The following is a 26,150-nucleotide window of genomic DNA, read 5'->3' as shown; positions in this document are numbered from 1 at the left end:
TTTGCTAAAACAGATGATTTATACAACTCTAGTACAGACACATCCAAACAAATCAAGAAACAATACATCCCAGAACACTCTAAGCAACTCTATTAAATAGAGAAAAAGAAACAAAAGGTAGATTTACAGGTGCTATAATTTATCTAAATCCATATATTTAGAAATATATTATCTAGCACTTAAACTGAGAATTACTGATTGCTATGTAAAAGGGTGAGACCGATGGGGCAAACCTAATCCAAGAAACCTTTGTATTGTAGCTGAGATCCAGAGCATTTATGTTAAAAAGATATATGTGTAAGCTTTTAAATTTTTCTTTTTCTTTTTTGTTTGTTGCAAGTGGATCCGCCTGTGCGCTTGGACCAAACCCACATGCTAGGAACGAGGCATGCTAAGAAGATGCCAAGTGAAGGTCCTTCAAAGACTAAAATAAAATTAGTGATGCTTAGGTTGTTTACTATGGCCTATGTTGTCTCATTAAGGATGCAATATATCTTTATGAGCTCATGTGTCAAAGCCTAGTTAGCCTACCAATTGGTCCTATCAAGTCACATTAGACAAATCATGTGATACTACAAGTTAGAGTGCATATCTCACACCAAGCCCAGCTTGGTTGTCTGCTAAATTAGCTTAGCACACAAGGATTTGAGCAGTGTTGCCTCTCAAAATTTACTTGAGTGGTCCTATAAAACTTTAGGATGGTCAGGTTGCCATAACTGAGAACAGATAGATATAGCAATGAGATTATTTTAAAAAATTAAAAGTTATGTTTAAGCAATAATATCTTAGAGTGGATAAACATTGTTGACAGCCGCCGTTCATCAATTTGATAGCAAAATTACTTGAAAGACTAACATGCAGCATCAAAACGTGCTATATATATATACACACATATATTGATCGTATAATTTTTCGACTCCTTGAGGACCTTGACCTACTTAATATATTTTATTTTATGATCTAATTTGATGTTATAATGATAAAGATAATTGTCCCACATCAGCTACATATCACACACTTGGGTGTCATTGACTGGTTTCGCTGGTAGTGCTCAATTAATATCGATTGAGTGGAGGACTGCATGAATGCAGCATCACATTGGTCAGAAACAGGTAGCATGAACACATTGGAGTGAAAGCCATTGGATCGATCTATCCCCTAAAGAGAGGTAAAGAGGCATTTGGATCCCACCTGAGCTTTATAAGAACGTAGAAAACTTCAAGGAGAGCATGTGGGTGGCAAAGACCTACCTCCACTTAAACCCTTTATCTCATTCATGGCAGAGGCCACCTCAAAAAGGGCTTTGGCACTCGAGGAATGTGATCATTCTATACTGTTAGTGGCCGTACCTATGTCTCTTCGTTCAAAAGAATTCGTGATGGAACCTTCCAAGCTTTCCCACATCTCTTTATGATTATATTTACTTGGCGTGCAATGCACTTGTGCAGTGAAGGCTGGGTCCACGCTATCCTGGGGAAAACTAGCCGTTGCATTTCAAATGGCTGGTATAATAGCAGAAGTTTTTCTTTTTTTCTTTTTTTTTTTGAGGCCGGGTTGCCTTTTGTCTAAAAGTCATTCCAATAGCATAATTATTATTTGTATATCCAGTGAAGACAAGGTTAATGAGCTTGTCACTTTGTTACAGAATATAGTTCTTGAGCCATTTTTCTTTTCCTCCAACATAAAAGTTTTGTGGTTTTAAAAAGCTGAGAAGAAAAGCTGAGACGGTGTAGGAACTCTTATTCAATATCATGGTATATATTTGTCAGAACTCAAAATTATGATTAAATAGAATTTCCGATCCACAGTTTTTTTTTTTTTTTTTTTTTTTGCTGCTGCTAAGGCGGATGAATGTATGGATGCACCCAAAAACATAAAAAAATAAAATACATCGGAGTGCTAGGGCCAACTCCCTAGCATCAGTCCATAGAATGACTAGCTACATAAGCAGACACCTAGTCCACAATTTTCGTTCCTAAGTGAGATTTTTTAGAAAAAAGTTAGGTTATATCAATCCAACATGATGAGAGAGTTTTATATTATTTTCAATATATATATATATATATATATATATATATATATATATATATATATATATATATATATATATATATATATATATATTTGTGTATGAAGACATATTTGTGTATGAAAGGTTAAAAGGAAAACTTGCAACAAAACTATCTTCAATTCGGGGTCAAAACAAAGTTACCAGTACTGCTTTAGAATTACGGGATTAAGTTATATACTACATGATGAAAAAATAACAAATAATCTTGAGAAATAGTTCATGCAAAACAGAATTAATTTGCCCCAAATGCCTAATACAGGATGGCACACAGCTAGGCAAGTGGTTTGTTACTTTCAGCAGAAAATTAATTGGATCAAATCTCCCCTTTTCAAGATAAAAAAACAAAATCCCTCTTTTCTCGTGAGCAATGGTACATGCCCCTCAAAACATATAGATTTGTTGCTAAATAGCAGGTTGGTTAATTATGAAGTTGTTAAGTCAGTGTTCATGAACCTGGTGAACTACTCTTTGCTTGCGCATAAACAGCACTCAAAACATTATGGCTTTGTAATTATTATTTGTTATTTAAATATTTTATTATTCCTCAACAACAAAAAATTATATAAACTTTCTTATAGATTTTGTAAAGTTCAGTCTACTCCTATTTTTTAATATTTGGATTTTTTTCCTAACATGAAATTTTTAGATGCTTCTGCTTTTTTTTTTTTTTTGCTAGGATGGGTGGATCATATCTAATGAGCACGGATATACCCAATAAAATCAAAAAATAGGATATCTCAAAGTGCCAAGGGCAACTCCCCATCTCCAGCCCACAGGGTACCGCCGGAGTGACAGGCTATATAAGCAGCCACCCAATCCGCAACCCCATTGGCTTCGCGGTATACATGCTTGGCCTAGAAGGCCCCTCCAACCCTCACCATAGCCCAAATGTTTCGGAGCAATGGATGGTCACAACCGTTACCTCTTGGATCCCTCCAAATCCAACTGATAACGGTGGCTGAATCACCCTCTAGGATGATGGACTTGGCTTGTAACATGCACCGAGCATGGCGAAGGCCTGCCCAAGCAGCTCTTAGCTCCGCACTCGGAACCAAAGTGTCAAATAATTGATTGCCCCCAGCAGCCACAACCCTGGCAGACGAGTTCTGAATAACAAAACCCGCACCTCCCCTCGTGCCACCGTTCAGGACTGATCCATCAAAGTTGACCTTAAGGAAACTCGGAAGTAGAGGCTCCCAGGTGAAAAACACCGTACGGGATGCTTCTGCCTTCTTTCCTAACAGGTATACTCTACCCATGTGGAGTTGAATGCACAATTTCTTTTTTTTAAAATAATGAATGCATATACTTTTAAAATGAACATGCATGGATTTTTATGATGAATTTATGCGCTTATTGAGTATACAATTTAAATTTACGCGCTGGAGCGTATCTGAATCACAATAAAAAAAAAAAGAACAAAGTGGTGCAAATACTGTAAGATCAAAAATAAGAATGGTTGTTTCAATGGAATTTGCATTTCTGTCATGACAAATGTGAGCATATTTTTTTTTTTTTTTGGGTACAACGACGGCTTTCACGCGACGTATATGAATATGGCCAATAAAATCAGAAAATAAAAAACTACATAAAGGCTCAGGCAATGGTTCGCCCAAATAAAACCTCCAGAGTGGCAAACTGCATAGGAGGCAATCCAATCTGCAGTACCATTTACCTCTCTATATATATGCGTGGCCTGATGGGAGCCACACTCTCCCAGAAATCTGTGGACATCGTGAAGCAGTAGCCTCTCATCTGCACCACATCTTCGACCACGGATCTACTCAATCACTGTGTTCGAGTTTCCCTCGAGAAAGTACGATCCGCGCCCAACACCAGCCTCGCATAGGTAATGCCCTCCCATACCGCTCTACGCTCGATGTAGACAACAAACGTGTCGAAGATCCGCCACCCTCCGCAGCCACCAACCTAGCGTTATGGTCTCTAATCACGAATCTCACACCTCCACTGCTCCCTTCCTCGTTGATACTGCCATCGAAGTTCACCTTGAAAAAGCTAAGAGGTGGGGACACCCAGGAAACAAGTACCCTAGATGCTAAAAGAGCAGAATAAGGGCTCCAAATTTTTCTAGTTAACTCAACAGGTGATACCTCAATAGTATCAAGAAACTCTGCCGCATGCAGTAAGGCTCTGTTCACCACCTTCGAATGAGAGTTGCCGTTCTCGAAGATCCGAACATTCCTATCCAACTAGTAGTAGTAGACCAGATAGGCAGTCCATATCTCCCTCTCCTCAAGTTCAGACTCCAGCACCGAAGTCTCTAGGTAGCATAGGAAGTCCGCAATCGACGTCCACTCTTATTGCGGGTCAGGATGGACCATCAGATTTGGCTAGCTCGCGGACACTCGATGAGAGCATGATAGATAGACTCTTCTATCTTCGAGCAGACACAAACTTAAAGGGCTCGTTTGGTTCGTGAGAAGTATTTTCCCTTCTAGGAATATGATTTCTGAGAAACAGATTCCTAGAAAGAGGATGCCTAGAAAAGTACTTTTGGCATGTTTGGTTGACATAGGAAAGTGACAAATTTTCAAAGTGCTTATGTTTGGTTGACCATCCACTTTCTTGGAAAAGTAATGTATAACTTCTATTATATCCTTAATAAAAATTACGTCTTTAATGCCTCTTTAATGTTTCTTTAATGCTGAAGGGCTTTTTTGGAAAAAAAAATAAAAATGGAGTGATTCGTGCCTAATGGAAAAGTAAATTTCTCATATTTCTCATGAAAAAGACTTTTCCATGAAATATAGAAATCATATTTTCATAAAAATATAACTTTTTCATCTTTCTTTTTTAAAAACTTCAATCAAATAAAAACATGTTATTACTTTCTTGTTTTTTCTTTTTTCTTCTTTTTTTTTTTCCGCGAACCAAAAGTGCCCAAATAAGGAATTCTCACACCCCGCCTTATAAGCATGCCTCTGGTGGGGAGGCTTTTTCTGGCTAATTGAAGCACGGGATGGATTGCATTTTTGCCAATTAATGCAGGTGAAATATAGAAGGCTTCTTCTTTTTCAAAAGGTGAAGGGGATAAAAAAGAAAAGTTGCGGAGGTGCGTGCCATATTTTAATGTCGCATGATGCGCTGCTTTCTTCCGGATCCGCGGTGGACCCCAACGCAGCAAGCCTAAATTCCCAACGCCTCCCTCTTGCCATGGCCCAATTACCCAGCCCTTTGGATCTAAATTACGAAAGGCTTTATTTTTTTTTTAATTTTTTTTTGCTAGAACGGATGGAACATATCTGACGGATAAGAATGCACCCAATAATATTAAAAAATATAATATCTCGGAGTACTAAAGGCAACTCTCCATCTCCAGTCCACAAGGTACCACCGGAATGACAAGCTACATAAGCAGCCATCCAATCCGCAGTTTCATTGATTTCGCGGTATATTTGCTTGGCCTGAAAGGCCCCCACCAACCCTCACCATAGCCCAAATGTTCCGGAGCAATAGATGGTCACAACCGTTCCCCTTGAACCCCAATTATGAAAGGCTTCGCCTCGACGCTCTAGGCCTGAGGATCGAAGGCAGCAATTATCATATTCTCTCATTCAAAAAAATAAAACAGAATGATATTATCTAAATTTTTTAATTCTATATAAATATTTAAAATTTATTCAATAAATAATCGATATAGAACTAAACACACATATGCACCAATCCTCATATATTTCTTTCATTTAAGCTTCGATATTTTCGCCAGGCTAAGAATCCAAATCCATTCAAATCTAATTACAAAAACCACGGTCAGCTCAAATATACTTTGTTGTAGTGCGCTCTAGGCTGCATAGGTAATGGACTAGATCCGCTCTGATATCATTTTATCACAATCTAAGATCTCATCCAAAAAATCTAGTTGAAAGGTATTATTTGAGTTATTTGGTTCTATATAATTATCCAAGATCTTTTCAGCGAATAATTGATGTGAAACTATATATACGCCCGTACAGATCCTTACAGATTGGGCCGAGTCGGGTTTGTGACGGCAAGTTAATCCAACCTCAATTTATAACAAAAACATTTAAAATGAATTATAAATAGGTTGGCAACTTTAGTGGCTTGGATTGACACAGTTTTAACTTGATCTATTTTTTTAAATCACGAAAAAATATTAGACAAGTAAAGATAGAAAATATAAACCCAACCTATTAAATAGATTTGTTAGTGAACTGGCCCATTCATATTCCAAACCTATTTAAACACACACCTAGTCATTTTAGGTGAGGTCCTAAGTTGTTACATAGATTTGGCATGAATCTAGCTACCATGTTATTAACTTCTTTCGCATTAAAAAAAGAATAAAATAGTATTAATAATTTATATAAAATAAATTAGGCAAGAATTGTATGCATCAAAGTGCACAAAATGACTGCTCCAGTAGCTTTCTCTGAGGAGCGCCTCATTAATTCCTTTCACTCTGATGAATAGTAGCCGTTGAGAAAGCTTTACTGTACCCACTGCTGCATGCAATTATGTTTTAAGGCGGCGGTTGGTCCATTCAATACTGCAATGAAGCACAATGAAGCTCTCATTCGGTGGCTGACCAACAACCGCTGTTTCCGAGAAAAAAGATTGAACGGAGTCCAATCCAATTTGACCATGAACAATTGTTAATAGATAGCCCTAGGTAAGTTTAAATATTAAACTATGCGAGTGATGACCTAGACCAAGAAGACATCAAACAATACTTTCTCTTCATGCCTTGTGTTCTCCGAGTATAGGATGAAACTCTACAACTGAAAGACGCTAACCCAAGCTCTAATGGAGGGGTGTAAATTTTGGAATATAAATCTAAGCCTTGTCGGCTAAGGAAAAAAAGAATCTCTCCATTAGGAAGGGCTAAACCTCTCTGCATTTTCTTGAAAAAAAGGAAGAAAAAAAATTTAAGATTTATTCTTGATTTTGATTTTTGGGTGTTGCAACTTCGAAAAATCTACATCTGCATAATTATAATACATACAAATTTTCCCTCTTCCTCTTAAAAAGAAAAATATTTAATATAAAAAATCACTAATTTAAGGGTAGGGAGAGAAATTCACCATAGTAGTTTGTTGAGTTTGTAAAGCACCAGAGGTGAAAGATCAAGCCATTCGTTATTCTCTGTTTCAGAAGGGGTCCAAATCTTCTTCGATTTGTCAAAATCTACCTTCAAACCCAAGTTGTAAGAGTTTCCTACTGCCTGGCTTGCTGTTGATGTCTTAGCCCCGTAGTTTCCGAGGTTGGGTAGAGTGGACAGAAGCATCTAAAAGTTCGGCTTGCCGGTCCAAGGTAAGAGTTTCTAATCTTGAACAGCTGTGCAATGTCGTGATCGATTGATGACAGTTGGTCGTAGGGACTTCACATCCACTCATAGGTCGCTTTGTTTCTATGGAAGATAGCATGGGGCAGTTTGTTGGCCATAGATGTGCTCTATAAAAGAGGGGTGAGACTCTCCCAAGTTATGATAGCTGCCCAAAGGTAGAGAAATCAGTGGAGCATATTCTATTTGGATGCTTGAGGGCAGTCCTAGTGTGGCGCCTGATAAGTGCAATCTACTATTTTTTGCAATCTCCTATCCTAGTTGTGGCTTTTCTTGATTACCTGAAGGAGTCCGTGAGGAGGCATGCTGATTTGGCTAGTGGTAGCAGGTGCGCCTATGTTGCTTATCATAGCTAATTGAATAAAAATGCTGTGAGTCTTTGAGGGCAGACGACAGAACGTGAGGATTATAGTAGATGTGGTGCTTATCTATGCAGCAGAGCATGCTCATGTTGAGATTGTTGATGGAATCAGAATTGTGACACCTGGGGCTCTCATTTAGCTCTGATGGCATCTTGGGCGATATTTATTACCTGAGAGCCCCCATCCTTCGAGCTTTCTCAGAGTAAACTTCGATGGCAATGTAGTGGATGATGGAAGAAGAGGTGCGGCTGGGTTTGTCATCAGAAGCCCCAACTCTAGCTTGATAAGGGCAATCTAGGAGAGCATCTCTTATGCTCACCTGTACTAGGGCCGATCAGATTCAGCTTGAAGGGAATTTTGGTGATTGTTATCTAATGGATCCAAGGTCATGCCAGGGCTGGTGTCGAGCATCCTCTTTTTGTATAATACCTATAGCTTTCTGCAGAATGTCTAGATACCCATATCACTCGTGTCCCGAAAGCAAATAGAGCGGTTGAATGGGTGGCATCAGGATATCTGTCATGAAAATAAATTAAAAAAATGGTAGAGAATTAAGTGGCATTTTAGTAAATATGCCAAACGCCAGGGCTCTCAAAGTCATCCCCCGATTTGAAACCCAACAATGGTCTGACCGAGGCCAATCCTGCTGCCGTCTTTATCCATCCGTTTCAATTCAAACATTCAATGGGCTCTTTCCTGAGGCTGCTCCAGTCTCAGAGCAGAGCAGTGCAGAGCAGAAAGCTCGGAGAAGAAGCATCGCCTTTCTCCTCTCCCCCAGAAACAGCAAAAGGGACTCTCCAAAGGACCAATTGCTTTCCTCCCTTCGACAACCCCACTCTCCTTTCTTTGTCTCACACTTCCCCACTCGCCTTTCTCCGCTCCTCACTCCCCTCTCTATAAAAAAAATTCCCCTCACCTCCCACCAGAATAAGTTTAATCTCATCTTTTGCACGCTACTCATCGTGCACCCTAAAGATCCATGCTCTTCCTCTTTTTTTTTTAACTTCTAAAGACCCACGCCATCCTCACTCCAAGCAACACTCATTTCCTCTCCACTCCTCTCTCAACAAAAAGCCACCATCCTCTCTTTAAAACCAATACCATTCCCTCTCATCTTCTTCTACTACCACCACTCAAAATCTCACAGCCTTTCCAGTGAGTACCATGCTATGGTTCTCCTTTAACTAGACCTTCTGATACCCTCTCTCTCTGTTCTCCTCCTCTTCCAACCATGGCCTCCTCTATTTGAGGTCTATTCTTGTGGATCTAGTCACACTGGTGTTAGTCTTCTTCTTGTTCTCTTCTTCGGCTACACATGTCCAAGGTAACCGGACATACATCGTGTACATGAACCCGGCTCACAGGCCAGCGGTGCACCCGACCCACGCCCACTGGTATCGGGCCCACCTCCAGTCCCTCGCCATCGACCCCGACCGCCACCTCCTGTACTCCTACTTCCGCCGCCGCCAACGGCTTCGCCGCCCGTCTCCTCCCTGACCACCTCCCCCTCCTCCGCCGCCACCCCCGCCGTCCTACACCTCCACCCCGACCCCCGCCTCCCCCTCACCACCACGCGCTCCCCCCAGTTTCCTCGGCCTCGCCCCCCCAGCCGCCCGCCCCATCCAGGCCGTCGAGGCCGCCTCCCAGGACGTCGTCGTCGGCGTCCTCGACACCGGCGTCTGGCCCGAGAGCCCCAGCTTCTCCTCCTCCGCCGTCGCCTCCCTCCCCCCGTCCCCTCACGCTGGCGCGGTGCCTGCGAGGCAGGCGTCGACTTCCCCCCCTCCCTCTGCAACCGCAAGCTCATCGGCGCCCGGAGCTTCTCCCGAGGCTTCCGCGCCGGCGTCGCCGCCGAGGACGGCCGCGCCGGCGGACGGACCAAAGAGTATGCCTCCGTCCGCGACCGCGATGGCCACGGGACCCACACGGCCTCTACCGCAGCCGGCTTCCCCGTGGCCAACGCCAGCCTCCTCGGTTACGCCGCCGGCACAGCCCGAGGGATGGCCACAGGCGCCCGTGTTGCCGCCTACAAGGTCTGCTGGACCTCCGGGTGCTTCGGATCCGACATCCTCGCCGGCATCGACGCCGCCCTCACCGACGGCGTCGACATTCTCTCCCTCTCCATCGGCGGCGGTTCCGCCCCCTACTTCCGCGACACCAATCGCCGTCGGCGCCTTCGCTGCCGCCGAGCGCGGCGTCTTCGTCGCCTGCTCCGCCGGCAACAGCGGCCCCGGCGCTGGCACCCTCGCGAACGCCGCCCCCTGGATCGCCACCGTCGGCGCCGGAACCCTAGACCGCGACTTCCCGGCCTTCGCCCGCCTCGGCTCCGGGGCGCGGTACACCGGCGTGTCGCTGTACAGCGGCAAGGGAATGGGGAAGAAGTTAGTCCCCATGGTCTACGGCGGGGGTAAGGACAACTCGAGCAAGCTCTGCCTAGCGGGCACACTGGACCCGTCGTACGTGCGAGGTAAGTTGGTCTTCTGTGACCGGGGGATCACCGCACGTGTGCAGAAGGGGGCGGTGGTGAAGGCGGCAGGAGGGGTGGGGATGATACTGGCCAACACGGCGGTGAACGGGGAGGAGCTGGTGGCGGACAGCCACCTGCTGCCGGCGGTGGCGGTGGGGAAGTCGGTGGGGGATAAGATAAGGGAGTACGTGAAGAGGGATCCTCGGCCGAGAGGGGGTGCTGAGCTTCGGCGGGACGGTGCTCGGGGTACGGCCGTCACCGGTGGTGGCGGCGTTCAGCTCCCGTGGACGAACACGGTGGTGCCGGAGATACTCAAGCCGGACTTCATCGGGCCAGGGGTCAACATATTGGCCGGGTGGTCCGGGTCTATCGGGCCGACCGGGTTTGACCAAGGATGACCGTAGAACAGCCTTCAACATTATGTCCGGTATATTCGTCCACTTTCTGAATCTCTACTCTTCGATTTTTTTGACGTTATCAAATACATACATACATACGTATATATATTTATATATCAATTAGCATACATGATGTTTTTTCTTCAATCTTTGTTTATACTCAATTCAATATTAATTTCTTTTTGATGATTTATTATTAATTGATGTGTCATATGTCTAGTTTTGATTAGCACCTGTGTATTTCCTTCGATCATATCAAAGAAATTAGGCTTCTTGGCTACCAATCAAAAGCTGATTAATTCATGCATAGTCCCTTTGTTATTTGATGCAACTTTGGTTTAAAAATTTGGCCATGATTGTATAGAGTGAATTTTGACTTAGAAAATTGTCATAAGAATCTGTGCTCAATCCCTTATCGTCTTCTCAACTACGGTTTATAGCCAACTCCATCTTAATGCAAAGTTCTGGTCGATCAATATATAAAATAAGATTCTCTTGAAAAGCAAGCCTTTAGAAATGAGGTGCCTACCAACTTTACTAACAGTTATGGGGATCAAAGAAAGTTGTTTAAAGTATATAAATCTCGTAATATCTTAACTTTAAAATATCAGAAAGCTAGAGCTTTTGGTATCTTGGAAATTTTCTCATCTTTCTTAAAAGCCAGATTGAAAAACTAATATGCACTGTTTTTGAGCATGTCAATATTCCAGTTACTTTTTAAGTACTGTCCAATTCTTTTGCTTGCCACTTTCACCTTCTGTCTATTTATTATTCGTGTGTTATTCACCATTTGGCTGTGTCATACAATAGGAGAAATGTTGCTTATATTGTATTATTCAGAGAGGATGAGATAATGAAAGAGTAGTAGGTGATACCAACTTCAAAAGCAAGCAACTGTAAATATCAGAATCCTGCAATTTTTGACCTGTTGAACTCGAAGTCCTCTCTTCATCGTCATCATCTGTAGAAAAATGTTATTGTCCTTGAGGTCTTCCAAAAGATATGTCCCATTGCTTGATGGAAAGTTTCTCTTTACCTTTAGCAACATCAACTGTGGGTTTGATTTTTTTTTTTTGAAGCTTTAATATTCCAGCCCATATAGGAATTTCACCAGCCTATCACTTGGTTACTCTTTGGAAACTAGTGAAGCTTTGATATTCCCACCTATATAGGAACATCACATGCCTATCACTTGTTAACTGGCTTTGCAGATACTCTCATCCAGTTACATAGTAGTATGAGCCAATCACTCTCTAAAGACCTTCCAGTATCTTATATTAGTAGGTTGCCATTCAATTAAACTGTGAATGCTTCTTTCCTCAAATAGGATGCAGTAATTGCTCCTTATCGTTTTATCCAACATAGATTGTGGATCATCGAGGTCGAGATGTCGAATTAAACCATCTGCTAGCTGGTGTAGAGTTGTGCAAGGCTGCCAAACAGATGAGAAATGATGCAGGGAAAATGAATGAGCAAGTTTGGATCCACTGCGGTACGTGTTCTGCACTGCAGAGGGTTGTATAGCCCTGGGTAGTCACCATATCATCCATCTCGGAGATAGACGGCTGTCATTTTTCTTACGAATGGAACAGGGCACGTTCGGTGCCAAACATGGCATGTCCTAAGCTAAACAACAACCGTCCATCACCGAGATGGATGACATGGTGGCTATCTAGCGCTATGCAGCCCTCTGTGGTGCAGAACATGCATTGCAGAGGATCCCGGTCCCAACTCATAATTTAACATCCATTTCTGAAGTTTACTCTTACTTTTTAATCTTATAATGTTTCAAAATATGTTACATTAGTCTCGATAAGTGTAATTGGCTAATAACTTCCTCCTGTATGCTTATCCTAAGAAAATAACTTCCAATATCCTTGACAGATTCAGTTCAAACAGTCTTCCTCCATATTCATCTTCATTTACCCAACCTGCTTAGATCATTACTGGTCTGTGTCCACACTCAAAATTTTAATGTGAACGAGGACAGGATATATCAGGACCAGAGGAGAGATAAGGGATAATGCTACGAAATTGCACATGATATGAGACACTGCACATTCTATCAGTGCCTCACAAATTTTCGCTGATGAAAGAAGCTACCTGTCAAGGCAGCTTCCCGACACTAGACTAAGTAGGAAAGTATACTGAACCCCTCGCATGAAGAGAGGCACATTAAGCAAATACCAATTCAAGTTAGAAGCTGCCAAGTATAATGTGCAATGTGCTTTTATATATAAAATATACCATGTCATCCTGATAAATGCTACTCTTTTCAAACTTTTATCTGTGTTATGACTTGTGATCCATTGTAATACATATTAGGAACTTCTATGTCGTGCCCGCACATTAGTGGGGTTGCTGCACTGCTTAAAGCAGCGCATCCTGACTGGAGTCCGGCTGCCATCAAGTCTGCTCTCACGACTACTGCTTACAATATTGACAACACCAATTCCCCCCTCCGCGATTCTGCTGGTGGTTCGCTTGCCACCCTTTCGCCTTTGGTGCTGGACATGTGGATCCCCGGAAGGCTCTCTCCCCGGCCTTGTCTACGACATCACAACTGATGACTACATTGCTTTTCTTTGCTCCTTAGACTACACCATCCAACACATTCAAGTGATTGTCAAGCGGCCCAACGTCACCTGCTCGAGGAGGTTCTCGAACCCAGGTGACCTCAATTATCCATCTTTCTCAGTGATCTTCGAGAAGAAATCAAGGAAGGTTGTGAAGTACAGACGGGAGCTAACAAATGTCGGCTCCGCTGGGTCTGTGTACAGTGTGAAATAACGGGGCCTGAAAATATTAGCGTGACAGTGAAGCCCGCGAAACTAATATTCAAACATGTAGGCCAGAAGCTGAAGTACAGTGTTATATTTGCATCAAAGAAAGGAGGAAACCAAAGAATGCAGCATTTGGTTGGATTTCTTGGAGTAACAAGCAGCACAAAGTGCGGAGTCCAGTTGCCTATACTTGGAAGATGTGAAAAATGTTTGCTTTTTCGAATTTCCTCACACTTACCGTTCAAATATTCTACCTAATCTCTGTTTGAAGAGTGTGATGCAGGAATAGAGTTATTTCGCTTCATTTGCCATTAATTCAAGTTGTAGGATGATGTTTCTTTTAGTTGCTTGACAAAGAGAATCTATGCAAAGTATCAGGCAGTTGCTGGAAAGCATGAAACTGATAGCTTAATGGAGTTGCATTACAACTGCAACCATAGTGGCCCCATATTTGCTTTAAGCTATTTGGAAAGCCTTTTTCTCATGCAGACACAGAAGAGTGTATGCTTTTTAACAGGTACTGCTTGTTCATCTGCAAGCATGCAGACATGTATGGGTGAATGAATTGATTGGAAACTGATAAATGCCCTTTTAGTTTGCATTACTGCTGGCATTTCTCTAATTGACTTGCTTAAATTTGTGTGAGCCACGATTGAAAACACCGATGATTTTGAGTTGTATTTGTTACTGATTAAAATTCTCATCTAAAAGTAGGTGGTCTGCATGTTAAGCTTAAAAACAATCAAAGTGATTTGTCTATTATTGTTGTTGTTGCTGTCATTGTTCGTGGAATTAATTTTATATGTTATACAAATCTACAGGGATGTATCATATATTCTGTGATTTGAGTATACAGCTAATTATCTTGTGCTGTGTTTGAAGCTGTAATTCTGTCTGAGGTGAGTTTCTTTTATAGATTCTGAAACACTGAATTCGCTTGCGTGGAAAAAATTGGCCTGCGGATCATGGACACTGTTTAAGACTGGTCATCGTGCGTTCAGATTGATGAATGCCGGGAGGTGCAGGGTACCGACTGCATCCATCAAGGTGATTTTTGGAATCCCAAAGTTCTTGGAGTTGATGGATCATGGCTTCCTCCTGTTCCACCACCTTCTTCGTGCTAACCCCCTCTTTATATCCATGGTCCAACATGCATACATGATACAATGTCCAAATTCCTCTACTACATGTCAGATGCTGCAATTTCAATGTAAGCTTGCAACAGGGGAATAGGTTGCCTTCAGGACTTGAGACATGCAAATGAAAAAAAAAAGGGAAATCAATGAAATAAATTATGATCTCTCGGCGAGATCAGGACAAAGTAAATCACGATTGATCATAATGCAAGTACTTTGGTTGCTAAAGGTAGACCTGGATGGGTTGGACCTGAGATGCTTTTTTTAGTCAGGTAAATAGAGATTGGGGCCCTTAATGGTTCACTGTATCTATCTAGCGACACCATGATCAAATTCCATTATTTAAATCCTGAATTGGACCATCAAAATATTTTTTTTTAAAAAAAAGCCGGAATTAAGTGATATGGTTGAAAATAAAATTGTCATAGAAGTCGAGACCTACATTCTATAAAAATTTAGCTTTTTAATCATTATTTTTACCAGTCATATATTTTTTAGAAAAACAACCGCAGCGTAGATGGTGTCCCTGTGTCTCGTGTTCAAAGGAAAATGCCCCTAGTAATGGTATTATTGAACATGCCCAAAACATGAGGCTGTCTATCTGATGCTCATCTCTGATGGAAACGGGTTGTATCTTTCGTGAAAGAAGGATTCATCTTCCTTCATGCAAATCCACCATTAGATCATTCACTATACGGATTCAAAGCAAGCAGTGGATGATCCGATGGTGGATTCGCATGAAGGAAGGTGAATCCTACTTTTGCATGATGAAAATACAAGGTCTGGAATAGAAACAGCTCATCTAACTCTGGCAAAATGTGATGAGACTGGAGAATAGAAGACATTTATGATGAGAATCATTATTCAAAATTCAAGTAGAACTATATATTGTAAGTTGATAAATTAGGTGAGAAAGAAGTACAAGACATTGCCTCTATTCACATAGACATCTGCTCATACAACATGTACTGCTGCATTTAAGGCAAGAGCATGTCTCTGTGAATTTTGAGCAGGACCAAACACAGCCACAAGAACATTCAGGGCATGAGAGGCTTCGAAGGCTGCAACATGGTCTGCAACAAGAAGCTTTCCAACAGTTTTTGTTGGGACATCCACAATGGCGGCAGCGGCAACAGCAGTTTTTTACATGCCTACAAGTGCAGATTGGTCTTCTCTGCGGGCATGGGCACCCACAGAAGCAGCAAATCCATGACATGTTGAAACAAAGCTTTGCCCTGCTCATAAGGAACCTCCATGATTTAGATGTCAGCATATGAGAATAAATAAACTACAAACCCGAAAGGTAATGCTAAATAAAAAGAATATGAAGGAAACCAACTAAAATCAATGACATGACTTTGGTAGATTAGATAGCAATATTACTCAAAATTTTCAAATTAACAAAAATAATTTTAATATGGTAGCAGTTCAAGCATCATCTGAAAAATGGTAACTATATGATCCAGCATCAGGTCGTTCAGGTCTGGTCAATCCCTGATACGCTTGGCCGGAGCAAGATTTTTATTAAGTAGGAATGGATATTACATCGACTGTTGATTATTGAAGCAAAGGATTCAATAGTTCAACAACCAAGGAGAATATCCTTATTTCAGTCGGTAGGCACTAACTGTTTTGGCCTAACCATAGTTCTTAACATGTTAATCAAACGTGAAACATTAGAAGATCACCCCAAAGTTAGAGACGGACTGATTTTTTGTCTGCAAATGTGGCAAATAACAATTAGGAGCCAGGGATAGAATTAACTTACTACACTAGCAGTTAGCCCATACCGAACTTTCAGCAAGTCTTACTGCAAGATTTCAAAAATAATATTTGATGATCCATCCTTTCAATCATATTCCTGGTCGTTTTTGATAACCATGGGGTGATGTATAATTTTAATTATAGTCAAGTTTGTTAAGAAATTTACTTAAAATCCCTTACAATGCAGAAAATAATTTATGGATTAAATATGTAGGCTATAAATATGTGACATAAGTGAACCAATACTCGTTTATCAGCTGCATTCTTGCAGAGAGTGAGGGCGCATGCAGAGCAAAAATAAGAGCCTAAAATATAGGTAGAGACTTCATTCATTATTTTGCCATTCTTGTTTTGTTTTTTTGAAGGAAAGGTTCATTATTTTGTCAATGATCGACCCCAACGATGTTTGTTTTGTTTTAACTAGTTTTTGCATTCCCACTGTTGTCTGGGGTCTATTACTGACAAAAATAATGAACCAATTATTGGTTCATTATTTGTCAGCAATAGACCCCAGACAACAATTGCAAAAACTAGTTAAACAAAAGACATCGTTGGGATTGAGTGGCACAGCAAGATTTCTAGGGGCAACACCGCATAGAAAGAATGAGCCCTATATGTAACTATTCTGGCTATTATTCTTATCACACAAGCATGCATGCACGTGTCACACATCCACACCCACCCGCACACAAGTATGTTCTATTTAACAATTTAATAGTCAAAATTAGAATCTTATTTGCCCAGGAATTATTACTGATTTGTTAGAGTGACAGAGATCAGCTTAAATCAACAAACTGATATTTAGTTAACACACTAGAACACCAGCTACCCTGAATTCTTGAGATGGTCAATGTAGATAAGATAAATGATCTCTTTGATAAATGACTGTATATCCATACTAGAGGGGGTAAAAATTTATTCTTGCATCTTTGCATAAAACACCTAACTTCATCTTGACAATATTTCATTCCTCATGAAATGATAGGATGCTTACATTTGATATCCTGTCAGCCTGTTAGCGAGGAACAAAATTAAACAAGTCATAGATACTTTCTTGGTCATCATGATCTCTTTGATAAATGACTGTATATCCATACTAGATGGGTAAAAATTTATTCTTGCATCTTTGCATAAAACACCTAACTTCATCTTGACAATATTTCATTCCTCATGAATGATAGGATGCTTACATTTGATGTCCTGTCAGCCTGTTAGTGAAGGAACAAAATTAGACAAGTCATAGATACTTTCTTGGTCATCATGAATAGAGAAAACTGAACAACATCTGATAATAACTATAATACCCTCTATCCTTAGAATCATTAAACCTAACATGAATTTCCACATATATTGAGTGTATGCTCTAGCTTTAACGAGTATTAGATAACTTTGAGAGACCAAGAAAGCATGTGACCCGCAAGGAGCACCAGCAAGAAACATAATTTGAAGCATGGATTTCGTCTGATATGGTAGTAAAAAGCAGCAAGACACAGCTGGCCATTCCAGTCTAATGTTTGTTATTTGCAAGAGGATTACCATCCAAGCTAAGGTAGGACAAGGACTACAGAATGATGCTGATACATAAATGTTGCATTATTTTAAAAATGCAAGAATTATTTTATTTCCATCGTTCCTTGATAATAGACTAAATGATATTCTGCAGTTTTTCTTTAATAGTTAAGCTGTGTCTGATCTCGTTCCCTCAATGTTTGTTTTATACATATTCATTTAGTCACAGGGGAAATAAATTATTTGTCTGCATGAGATTAGTGAGGAATTTCAGAAGCCTAGATAGAAATCGAGCAAGGAGGCAAAAAGAACCAGAAAGTACCAAAGCCACCTCCAAATGCGGCAGGATTTGCGTCTCTTCTTAGTTCTGCTTAACAACAATAAATAAACAAATAAATATGATAACCATAAACCTTTGAAGATAAAAAGTGAAGTCAGAGTATCATACAGCGGTACTAATGGATCCGCATGTGAACCCACATATTCATTGACCCTGCCAAAATATCATTGTACATAATGTGCCAATCAATAAACAATTTTTGCAATTTTTATTTTATAGAAAGAAAAAGAGAAAGACATATTGCCTAACAAAACTTGATTTCCTTGGCAAAATTTAAGAACCTGTAGTTTAACTTTGTTTTGAATCTCTAACTGATCCTTTGCTGCAAATTCTAAAATTGCTTGACCTTCATAAATTTACTCTACATGATGTGGTGCATTCTTGTTTATAAATTGACTTTGAGTTGTATTAATGTTTCATTAACAAAAATATTTAGAAAATGTTCAAACCATCATTTGTCAACAGATATCAAGTCAATGCAGGTCTTGGCCCTCCACCAAAAAGCAAGAGATCAATGGCAGGTTGGCAGCTATTTCTTCGTTAGGGCCCATACATGCACAGTAAGCTTGCTAAAGATAATATTGTTATAGTCTTGATTTCGAACTCAATTGGATCATCAATTTGAGTTTTACAATTTTTTTGAATAACAAAATGCAGGAAACTATGTAAAATTGAAGGGAAACAAATTATAAAACATACTCTTTGCAGTATCCAGAGACAGACTGAAGTCCTTCAAGTGATTCCAACTCTTCCTGCTTATAACAAAATTTTCTATGAGACTTTTTCTGTTGTTGCAAAGGAGACAAAATATTATGATGTATAAATAGACTTTGACTTTAGTTGTACGAAAAACAGAAGAGTAAAGCACTTCTTTGTGTATAATATGTGTGAAATGCTTACTCCACCACAATCACAAATAAGGCATCCTCCTTTAAAACCGGCAAATGATTTCCACAAAAGTTTGCTTTATTTATTTTTTTTTTGAAAGGAAAAAGAAATATTATTTCAATTGCTACCAACAATCCAACACTTGCATATGCTAATTATAAGGTGCAAAATTAAGTAGAAGGACCTCCATAGACATTAAGAATGATGATGGAATTTTTTGCAAATTTCTTGGTGCTTCAATGTCACAAAAGCTAATTGTTTGCAATCTTCTAAACTATAAGCAACGAAATCTCATAGCCTTTAAGTGAAATCACGATCATCACAATCTATGTCCTTAACATGAATTAATCTACCAAAACAAAACACCAATCCATGATGAACCATTCTAGCAATCTTCATCACTCTTTAGAAGATTAACACAACAAAAACAGAATGCCTTTTTTCCTCCACCTTCCATTCAATACCAAGCCGCTAAACAACTTGATATATCAAAACACCTTAAATTATTAAACTGCAGACATGACTTTAATTGTCTGAAGGTTTTCAAGAATGTTTAGTAGGAAGAAAACAAATTTTTAGTGGATAACAAAGGTGAACTGCAAAAAAGAAAATGAAAAATGAAAAAAGAAACAAACTATTTACCTTCCAAAAGCTGATCTTGGTCTGTAATTTGTTTACAAACTTACATTGTAAGCTTATAAATTGGAAAATTTTCTTCAGACCCAACAATACGGATTGGGTGGCGCATTTAATTATAAGGTATCAAAAGAACTTGAGAAGAAGTAGAAAAGGAGTAAATTGGACAACACCTGGAATCACAGTTCCGCCCGGTAACAAATAAACAAAGAAACTATGCAAACTCTCCACTAAAAACAATAGCATCGGAGCCACATTACCCCAAGAAATCCGATCTCCCAGTTCAAGATCTGGACCTCCACCTGCAACCGGTGCCGCCCGCACAGGTCTGGGTACCCTGGCGGCGACCGCGGCGCCGGTGGTGGCGGAGCCTCCGATCCCGCCGCCGCCGCCGCCTCCATTGGCCAGTGCCGAGCCACCCAGAAGCCCAGACCAAAAACGAGAAGGAGCGTGGATAATAATAAAAGAGCGGGGGTCTAAATATCAAGCCAGGAGAAGCGCTCGAGTCTCGACGCAGGGGCCAGGGGGTGGTGCCTCGAGCGCGGGGGTAAGTTGCACCCGCGAGGCAGCGAACTGTGGCAGCGTCAGCCGGTACGGTAGTGGAGCAGAGTGGCATGAGAGGGATGGAAATAAAAGCGGTGAGCTGCGGAGGACGGGAACCAGCGCGATAGGCTTACCGCCCATCCCCAGCCTTCTCCTCGTTCTCTTCCCCTATTTCTCCCCTCGCATCGAGGGCCCTTGATTGCCTCGCTTCGGCAGCAGCAGTAACAGCATGGAAAGTAGAGGCAAAGAAGGGTGGGTGAGATTATCATGGTTTCCCAATATGGGCCTGCCAGTTTCGTACAAAAAGCGTGGCTGAGGAACCGAAGAGATGCAGCGCACCGCGTCACTTTCCCTCTCTCTCTCTCCAATCTACTAAGTTTGAGAGAGAGAGAGAGAGAGAGCGTGTTTTTTTTTTTGTTTTTTTGGTAACTGAGCGAGAGAGTGTGCTTAAAAAAGAGGGGGAGGGAGGGAACGCGCCGCTGTACTGGCAGACCGCACGTGGATGTCGCGTATGAGCTGTCGGTTGCGGTTGGCCGACTGTTCCAACAGCAGCCGCGAAGCCAAGGAGAGTAAGGCCTATACCACCACGCACAGAGGTTGCATCGTTCGCGTGATGGAAGGATTCACCTTCCTCCAAATTCACCGTTGGCTGCTAGCTCCATAGCAACTTTAAGATCTGTGCAGACAAATAAATTAGAATGTTTGGAGTGTTTTGAGATATTTGCAAAATGCCAGATCCGGTAATCAGCATCCCAAAAAAAAATAAATTATTTTTTTCGTACAAAAAATACACACAAGCATACTGCATCCGCGCCACCTAACGTCTAAGTTTTTTTTTTTTTTTCTTTTTTGATGCATAGGAGGGCAAAAGCATGAAAAGTTGATACCCTTGGAAACCAATAGAACCTACTTCTTATTCTCCTTCTTTTTGGTACAACGGTGGCTCATACGCAACTAATATGAATGTGGCTATAAAAAAACAGTAGTTCACTAAAGGGCTCCGGCAAAGAGCCTTAGTTTTCCGATAAAAAACCACCAGAATAGTAAACAGCAAAGGAATCAACCCAGTCGGCCGCACCATTTGCTTCCCTATAGACATGCATGGCCATGTAGAAGCCACACTCTCCTAGGAGTCTGCAGATGTCGTAGAGCAGTGCCTTTCCCTCTGCAGCGCCTCTCCGATTCCGAATCCACTCAATCACCGTGGTCGAGTTATCCTCGAGAAGGAGATGATCTACATCCAGAACGCGCCTCGCAAAAGTAATGCCTTTCCAAGTAGCTCTGAGCTCAGCACAGACGACCGTCATGCCGCTACTAGTTTGACTTTATGGTCTCTGATGATGAAACCCACATCCATTCAATATGAAATTAAATTATGAAGGAAGGTCTGCATGATATGAGAAGCAGCTCATGTCTAAGTTGGAATGGACCTCTTGGTACAAGCTTTGGTTTCGATTAATAGTATCGTATCTTTGGTTCAATTCCAAGTTTCCTTGTTCTTCTTTTGCCTGCTTTTGTAAAGCACCCTTAGTCTTTACCTTGATCTATCCATCTAATTGGAATTGTGATGGACAGAATAATTTACATGAATGGCAATTGGCTTGCAAAGAAAAAGTTGAAGGCATGTTTGGAGACCATGAAGTGCTGCAAATGGTTTCATGATTGACCAAGATAAAGGGGAGAGAGAAGGGTTTAACCTAGTCATCCTTGTTGCTCCCTCCCTCCCTGATCTTAAGTCATTTAAAAGGATAAGATCCATGGAATGACAGGGAATGACTTAGGGGTGGGGAAGATGACATAGTTCACAAGAGGCGGGAATCAAGATTGAGGGCAGGACGAGAGAAGAGAAATAAGAAGGGGGAAATTGGAGATCATGGAGAAGTCTACAAAAATGTTGCTTTGCCAAGTTGGTTGGATCTCATTCATGAGGACTTGCCCTCTATGACTTCCAGGATTCGTATTGCTATAAGAGGGGGGGAAAAAGGAATGTTCCTTTGAATTTAATACTTCACTAATTTAGAACCATAATTTTTTGTTCTTTTTTCTTTGTGCTAAGGGAAACGAATAACCGCCCAGCTTTTATGATGAACAAAGTTAATGTACAAGTGATATTTGCAGGAAGTAACGGGAAGTTGTCTGTTAATGGAGCTGCTTACAAGACAACAGTTTAGAGACCTTAAAGCAAGGATCGGAATATAGAAGCAGGAAAGGAAATAATAGAGAGGATTCAAGAAAAAGATTAAGAACAAGATCAGTCTCTAAACCAGCCAATGAAGTAGAGCCCTTGAGCTTCCACGGACATGATGTTTTTTTCCACTTGATTTCTCTGGAAGTTCGAAAATAGTATAAGGAGGCGGCCGTGAAAGAGCCATCACAATCCTTAATTTGTTTCCAAGCTTAGTTGAGCACCTGCAAGCAAACCTGCGAGCTTTTGTAATTCACACTCGGCGTATCAAAGGAAGCGAGAGTAGCATACGCCCCTGTTGGGGGGAATAAGATTTTTTCCCAAATGACATAAATGCCCCTAAGAAGCCGTACAACTTCCGACCCCGGACGGCCGAAGTCGGCGTCCGACTTCGGAACGCCCGACCTCGAGACCTCCGACCTAAGAAAAACCCCGATGTTCGAGGTCTACTCTTGTCAGCCACCTACTACGGCCGTGCGCCTCAGAGGTCTGGCCGAGGACCATACCCTGACGCCCCTCTGGTATTTATTGCGCATGGTCGCTGTAACCCTCCGGCTTACTCCACAATAAATGCGGATCTTCGGCTTACTCCACAATAAATGCGGATCTCCGGCTTACTCCACAATAAATGCGGATCTCCGGCTTACTCCACCATAAATGCGCATGGCTCCTGTTATCTACGGACTCTCAGCTCTCCACGGCAAATCAGCCCAGCAGAGTCTAGTCAACTATGATAAGTCTCCGATCTCGGCCATACCTCCGACACCAATGCAATAATTCGTCTGACAGCGTGCTAGTTCGGGTTATACGACGCCCTCACCGCCGACATCAGAGCAATGATTCGCCTGACCATGCGCCGACCTGAACAACATGCCGAGCCGTACTACGGCCTCGCCCTGTTACATCGCAGGTAAACCGACCCCCGCCTATAAAAGGGAGCCTTGGCCACTGAGGAGGGGGTTGGAAGATTGATACACTCTACAGACATTATTTATCTCCCTTTCTACACTGTTTGCCCCCTCCCTGACTTGAGCGTCGGAGGGCCGGCGCCGGAAAACCCGGCCACCGGTTCGTGTGCAGGCACCCGGACGGAGGACGCCGCCAACTGACGGATCGCCGCTTCGCCACGAGGACCTGCCGCCCCTTCTCTCCGACCGCCCCAGACGGAGGACGCCGCTCGCCGACGGACCGCCGCCCCGCCGTGAGAACTCATCGCCGCTCCCTCTCCTCGACCGAAGACTGCCCCCGGGTCCAATTTCCAGCAACAGTTGGCGCTAGAGGAAGGGCCCGAGTAGCAGTCATGAAGTTGAGGAGTAAGGGAGCCTCTAACATCTCCTGGCGTCCCCCGCAAAGCCCTGGACACTCTGTCCAGAATTCTCCAACTCCGGCTGACCCAGTTCCTCTGGTCCAGCCGGAACAGTTCGACGCCTTGGTACAGCAAGTCCAGGCCCTGGCCGCCGTCGTTCAGAGTTTGCGGCGCGAGGAAGCCTTACCTACGCTCCCCCCACGGGCTCAGGCCCCGCCGGAGTGTCTCCCCAACGGCCCGGTTTTCCCAAGCCAAAACTTGCATGGCTCTTCTAGAGCCAACAACGGAGAACGAGCTTCTCCCCGGAGGAAATTACCGGGAGAAGGTTTCGATCGGAGGCCCCAACTTTCTGAGGCAGAGTCAGCCCCAGATCACCGTGAGCCGGCGCAAACCACAGCGACAATCCCACGGGTGGGGGAGCTCGACCGGAAAGTTGAGCATCTGGAGCGTCAGATTGCGGCGCTCCACAGCAAGAAGGCAAGACAAGAGGGAGACTTTGAGTTCACCACCAAGTCCCCCTTCTCCTGCCAGATCGAGGATGGGCCGGTTCCCTCGAGGTTCAAAATGCCTCAGGTGGAACCCTACAACGGGACGACTGACCCTCTCGACCACCTGGAGAGCTATCGGGCCCTCATGGCCCTACAAGGGTCCTCGGAGGCCATGCTCTGCAAGGCCTTCCCAGCGACCCTCCGAGGGACCGCTCGGCTTTGGTTTTCTGGACTGAAGCCGAATACGGTGTCCTCTTTTGAGCAGCTCGGCAGGCAGTTCGCCACCAACTTCGCTGCCAGCCGGCGCCAGCGACGGACGTCAGACTCCCTCCTCGACATCAAACAGAAAGAGGGGGAGCCCCTCAAGGAGTACCTGGACCGCTTCACCGCCGCCACATGGGAGGTTCGCGAGCTAGACCAGTCGATGGCTATGTCGGCTCTGAAGACTGGGGTTCGCTCCTACCGATTCCTCTTCTCCATCGAGAAGAGCTTCCCGGCCGACTTCACTGAAATGTTGGCCCGAGCCCGGAAGTATGCCAAGGCCGAGGAGGCAGTTGCATCCAGGCGGGGGGCAATTGAGCCCGCCTCCAAGAAGCAGAAGAAACGCCGCGAGGAGCGCGGCCGACAAAGGAGCCGATCCCCCCGCCGAGAGAAGAACCTCTCCAGACTGAGAAGTCCGCCCCGACAGCAGAGGCGATCTCAGCAAAGGACCCCTCCTCGGCCGAGGTCCCCACCACGGCCTCGGACGTACCCGGAAAAGTACGAGAACTACACACCCGTCAACGCTCCCCGGGCCGAAATCCTGATGGAAATCGAGGGTCAGGACTTCTTCCGACCCCCGCCTCCTATGCGAGACACGGGATTCCCCCGGAATCCCAGGAAGTATTGCCGCTTCCACCGAGATCGTGGGCACGACACGGAGGACTGCTACCAACTCCGGGATGAGATAGAAGTGCTCATCCGACGGAGAGTACTCAACCGGTTCGTGAGGAACCGACCTGAGGGAAGGAGGCCGGCGGAGAATGTCGCACCAACCGAAAATCCGGGCGACAACAGGCCCATCGCCGGCACCATCAACATGATCGGGCGGGCCTCGGCAGGAACGGCCGCCCTGGGAGCACCCCCGAAGCGCCCACGTACTGGTGAAGTCATCTCGTTCTCGGATGAGGACTTAGAAGGGGTCGAAACCCCCCATGATGACGCTGTGGTCATCTCTATGATTGTAAATAGGTTTGATGTAAAGCGTGTCCTAGTTGACAATGGAAGCTCAGCCAACATTTTGTATTATCATGCCTACCAAAAAATGGGATTGACAGAAGGGCACCTCCGGAGAGTCAATGCCCCGTTGGTTGGGTTTACCGGAGATGCAGTCCCGGTTGAAGGTGAGGCTAGCTTCCTTGTCACAGTCGGCCTCGCCCCCCGGGAGAGCACAGTGAGGATGGACCTCCTGGTGGTCCGTCTGCCCTCGGTCTACAACGCCATCCTTGGGCGCCCAGGGCTAAATGCCCTTCGAGCCGTGGTTTCAACTCGCCATTTGCTCATGCGGTTCCCCACCGACCAAGGAGTAGGCGAGGTCCGCGGAGACCAGCTGGTCGCCAAGCAATGCTACATGGCGGCCCACACAGTAAAGCAACCAGCCGAGGCGCCGGACCACCCGATGGGCCCTTCGCTGCCCATAGAAACCCTCGATGCGAGGGACACCCTCTGGAAGAAGCAAGTAGAGCCCGGTGAGCTCCTTATTCAAATCCCACTACAAGAAAATTTTTCCGAGCTAACTGTGCAGGTCGGCTCCGGCCTCGGCGCCCGCGAGAGGGATTGCCTCGTCAGCTTCCTGCGGGACAACGCTGACGTCTTCGCCTGGTCGCCCGCGGACGTGCCAGGAATTGACCCTGAGGTCATGGTCCACCGACTCCAGGTGAGACCGACCAGCAGGCCTGTAAAGCAGAAGAAAAGA

At 43.6% G+C, this 26,150-nt stretch overlaps 1 protein-coding gene and 1 pseudogene across 2 annotated transcripts; one reads left to right on the top strand and one right to left on the bottom strand.

Annotated features, from left to right (window-relative positions):
* Positions 1 to 8,187: 8,187 nt before the first annotated feature.
* Positions 8,188 to 14,046, top strand: LOC103702116 (annotated as a pseudogene).
* A 1,304-nt stretch (positions 14,047 to 15,350) lies between these two features.
* Positions 15,351 to 20,171, bottom strand: LOC103702092 (guanine nucleotide-binding protein subunit gamma 3-like). Of its 2 annotated transcripts, none has more exons than XM_039127161.1 (5): positions 19,935 to 20,171; positions 18,850 to 18,905; positions 18,259 to 18,303; positions 18,133 to 18,177; positions 15,351 to 15,772 (listed from the first exon to the last, which is right to left on the bottom strand). In XM_039127161.1, the coding sequence occupies exons 1-5, from the start codon at positions 20,073 to 20,075 to the stop codon at positions 15,472 to 15,474; spliced, it is 588 nt and encodes a 195-aa protein (XP_038983089.1). In that variant the 5' UTR covers positions 20,076 to 20,171; the 3' UTR covers positions 15,351 to 15,471. The 2 variants fall into 2 exon arrangements, with proteins under 2 accessions (XP_038983089.1, XP_026658386.2); XM_026802585.2 differs by having other exon boundaries at positions 15,353 to 15,772; positions 18,850 to 18,902; positions 19,935 to 20,166.
* Between the last annotated feature and the right edge of the window lie 5,979 nt (positions 20,172 to 26,150).

The sequence above is a fragment of the Phoenix dactylifera genome, chromosome 6 (assembly GCF_009389715.1).
Source record: "Phoenix dactylifera cultivar Barhee BC4 chromosome 6, palm_55x_up_171113_PBpolish2nd_filt_p, whole genome shotgun sequence".
NCBI classification, from domain to species: Eukaryota; Viridiplantae; Streptophyta; class Magnoliopsida; order Arecales; family Arecaceae; genus Phoenix; species Phoenix dactylifera.
Note: the sequence above shows the minus strand (reverse complement) of the source record. Positions and strands in the feature narration are given on the sequence as shown.